The 3408-nt window shown below is 58.4% G+C and overlaps 1 protein-coding gene across 1 annotated transcript in view; it reads left to right on the top strand.

Moving 5' to 3' along the window:
• CFAP99 (cilia and flagella associated protein 99) overlaps nucleotides 1-3408 on the top strand; it is a 54087-nt gene that overhangs the window by 17611 nt on the left and 33068 nt on the right. The window contains exon 2 of the mRNA XM_019657946.1: nucleotides 838-965. Coding sequence (XP_019513491.1) covers nucleotides 855-965 — 111 coding nt within the window. The 5' untranslated portion in view covers nucleotides 838-854. The remainder of the gene's footprint in view (nucleotides 1-837; nucleotides 966-3408) is intronic.

Genomic DNA, 3408 nt, shown 5'->3' with positions numbered 1-3408 from the left:
GGGCCGGAAGCGGAAGGAATCAAGCAGCCTGGGGGCAGCTTTCCGGAGCCATTCCAGCTGGTTGGGGGTGGAGAAGAGGTGTTCCCGCTGTTCCCAGGACACGAGAAGTCTGGCTTTGCCCATAGCTGGTGGCCAGGGAGGCCAGCAGTGTGGAGGCCTGGGGGGGCTCAATCAGCATGGAACAAGAGAGGGGGACAGGAAGGTAGCCCATCATGGGCCTGGCCATCCCCCTCTGAGGGCAATTTAGGGGCCACCTATTAGATCCAATTCCTGGGGCCTCAGCCCCACCCCAAGCAGTTTCTCCAAGGGCCCGCCGGCCTCCTCCAGCCCCTGTGGCTCCAGGGTGCTCAGACCCCACATGAGGTCTGGCCACCACCCAGCCGTGCTCTCTCTCTGGGTCTTGGTCCCTTATCTTTAAAATGGGGGTGTCGAACCTGGTGACTCGAGGTTCTTCGTGCCCCAACCTTCTGTGATTAGGTCACACACACACCCCTGCCTGCCCCCACCCCGGCCCGGGCAGGGCCCCCTGAGTAACCATAACCAAACCTGGCTGAGCTAAGAAATGCTCTGATCCCAGCTAAGAGGGGCCTTACTTTCAGCCTGGCCTCTCCCGGTGCTGAGCCCCAGCTTTGCACAGCTGTAGGGCGTGGGGGGCTTGTGGGGGCAGCAGAGGCCTGCTGGGACAGTCCAGGAAGTGAGCCCAGGGAGTTGCTCCAGCTGGGGTCACACTCCGTTCAACTCTCCTCACCAGTGAGGACCCTGCAGCCACTCCTGCCACCTGCTGGGCTGACAGCCCAGAGGTCCTGGAGGGTGTGACCTGTCCCGGTTTGCTTTTAGGGTCCCTCCCTGGGAAGATGGCCGACTACAGAAAGTGCATTGAAACTGTGATTGAGCAGCTGGACAAATTTAAACCTAAGAAGGACAGTCCCGAGCAGTTCCTGGAAGCCGCATCCACCTGCCTGCAGGTAGGGTCAGAGTGGTGCCTCGGGGCTCCTGGGAGGCTGGTCAGCAACACCTGTCAGGTAGCTATTTACTTCCCCAGAAAGGACATCGAATTCCTTCCTGACAGCTGCTCTCCCTCTTGGCGGGTCTGAGCTATCCAAATGCCTCCTGTCCTGTGTCTAATGTATTATACAATGGTGGCTGGCAGTGTTTCCACGGGCGCCCTCCCCTCTGCCCTGGGAGGTGTTCCTGGCCCCCAGAACGTGCGCCAGCCTGCTCTGTGACAAGAAACACTGGCAGTGGGGCCTCTTCCTCTTCCCAACCACACCTGGAGGAAATGAGGGACCGCCCTCGGGCTGGCCCTCCAGCCGCTTGGCCCCCAGGTGGCCTCTGTCCTTCTCTCGTCCACCATGGCCCACCCCATCTCATGTCCATCCAGAGATGGATGGGCTGGAGTCCCTGACCTGGGGCAGGAGTGGCGATGCCATCCTCTCAGGTCTGTCCTCATTCTAGCACCACAGCCCTCGGGGTCTCCCTGTCACCTGTGGCTCTGACCCCAGTCCATCTATCTCTCCATGGAGCAGGTGCCTGCACTGCAGGGGTCCCACCTCAGGCCCTGGGACCTGGGCCCCACTGGATGGCGCACGAAGAGAAGGCCTAGTCCACCTAGGGGAACGCTCCGGGGTTGCCACAGGGCCTGTGCCCACCAGTCACCACCAGCAGCCGGGAGAACACCCACGCCAGCTGGAAGGGCGGCTGCTGTGGCCAATGCATTCCTAACGTTGTTTGCCTTCATTGCCAACTGCACCGGCGTGTTGCTTTAACAGGGCCTAGGAGTGCTTGTGGCCCCTTGGGAGGCGGCCCCTGCCCCCTTCCTGCTCAGGTGTGGCCTCTGCTGTGCTCCCTGGGGGAGGGTGGGGGCTTATCCTCCTACCTCAGCAGCCTTGTGGTGCGGCAGCCAGAAAGGCTTGGGGGTGGGGTGGGTAGGCGGTCACTGTCCTGCAGGAGCGGCCCAGGGCCCTGGGCAGTGGACTATATAGGGCTGGAGGGGTTCCAGGGACCTGAGAGAGAAAGCTGGAGACCCTGACCCAATTCGGACTAGGTGTGCACTTCCTCCCCACCCCTCTGCACCCCACCCTCGAACTCTTTCCCTGAGAACCGAAGCATTTTGGGGAAATGATGAAAACGACAAAGGGCCAGGCTCATCTGCAATCCTTCTTTGCCCCAGCTGAAAGGCACCCAACACCCTCACGCAGCTCAGCACACCCCCATTCCTGCCGCCTGCCTGCTTAGTGCCGGCCTGCAGCCCAGCCCGCTGGCCGCTCCAGGGGGTGCCCCTTGCAGCTCCCTCTGGCTGTCAGTCAGCAGTCTTTTAAAAAATTTCCTCTGGACCCCAAGATCCTGCAGCTCCGACGTCTCACCTTATATTTCCAAAGGGACCCCAGGGCATCTTGCTCTCTCTCAGCTCTCCCCACTGCTCAGGCAAAAGTAGTAATGTGTTTATTTCTCAGTAATAACCATGACAGAAAGTTAGGTTTGTTACAGCAAATCACGTAGGGGATTTTCCCCCACCGCCAATGGATTATTAATGGTAAATGAGTCCCAGTTGTCACCTGGTGAACCCAGCGTGATGACAGTAATGTGCGTCTCTGTAGGGAGGTAGCCCATCACACTGATCCCCCCAAACCAGCAGCACCCCAACTCTGAGGTGGGCGCTATGCTCACAGCAGACACGAGGCAGCTTCTTGTCAGCTTCATGTCGGAGGCACTGGTCCCTTCAGATCTTTTCAAAAGTGCCTGGTACATCCAGGCAGGATGGTGCAGGGGACGTTTACCGTTTCGGATGTCGCAGATTTATCTCCAGCTGTCAAAATCGGCACGGTTTTGTTAGGCCAGGTTCGAGACTGCCAATGGCACACAGAGTGATGGGCAATCTGGGGAAGGGCAGGGTCGTGGGGTTCAGTTGTACCCACAAAAAGATATGTTGAAGTCCACACTCCTACTTACCTGCGAATGTGACCTTATTTGGAAATGTCACCTTTGCAGATGTAATTAAGAATCTCAAGATGAGATCATCCTTGATTTAGGGTGAACCCCAAATCTAATGCCTAGTGTCTTAAGAGGGAGATTTGGACACACACCCACAGAGAGGAGAACGCCATCGATAACACAGACGCAGGAAGAAGGCCGTGTGACCACAGAGGCAGGGACTGGACGATGCAACCGCCAGGCCTGGTGTGACTCTTCCTCTGACTCCGTAACGAGGAACCACCCTCGACACCTCAGTTTTGGACTTCTGGCCTCCAGAATTGTGAGCGAATTCTGGTGTTTTCAGCCGCAAAGTTTGTGGTCATTTGTTACAGCAGCCCAGGATAGTCCTACAGCCTGGGTAGGATGGAGGGGTCAGGCCAGGACACCCAGAGAGGCTGCCGAAGTGCTGGGTCCTGGGTACCAGGTGCAGAGGAG

This window comes from Hipposideros armiger, unplaced genomic scaffold, assembly GCF_001890085.2.
Source record: "Hipposideros armiger isolate ML-2016 unplaced genomic scaffold, ASM189008v1 scaffold_282, whole genome shotgun sequence".
NCBI classification, from domain to species: Eukaryota; Metazoa; Chordata; class Mammalia; order Chiroptera; family Hipposideridae; genus Hipposideros; species Hipposideros armiger.
This window is presented reverse-complemented; position numbering and strand designations above follow the sequence as displayed.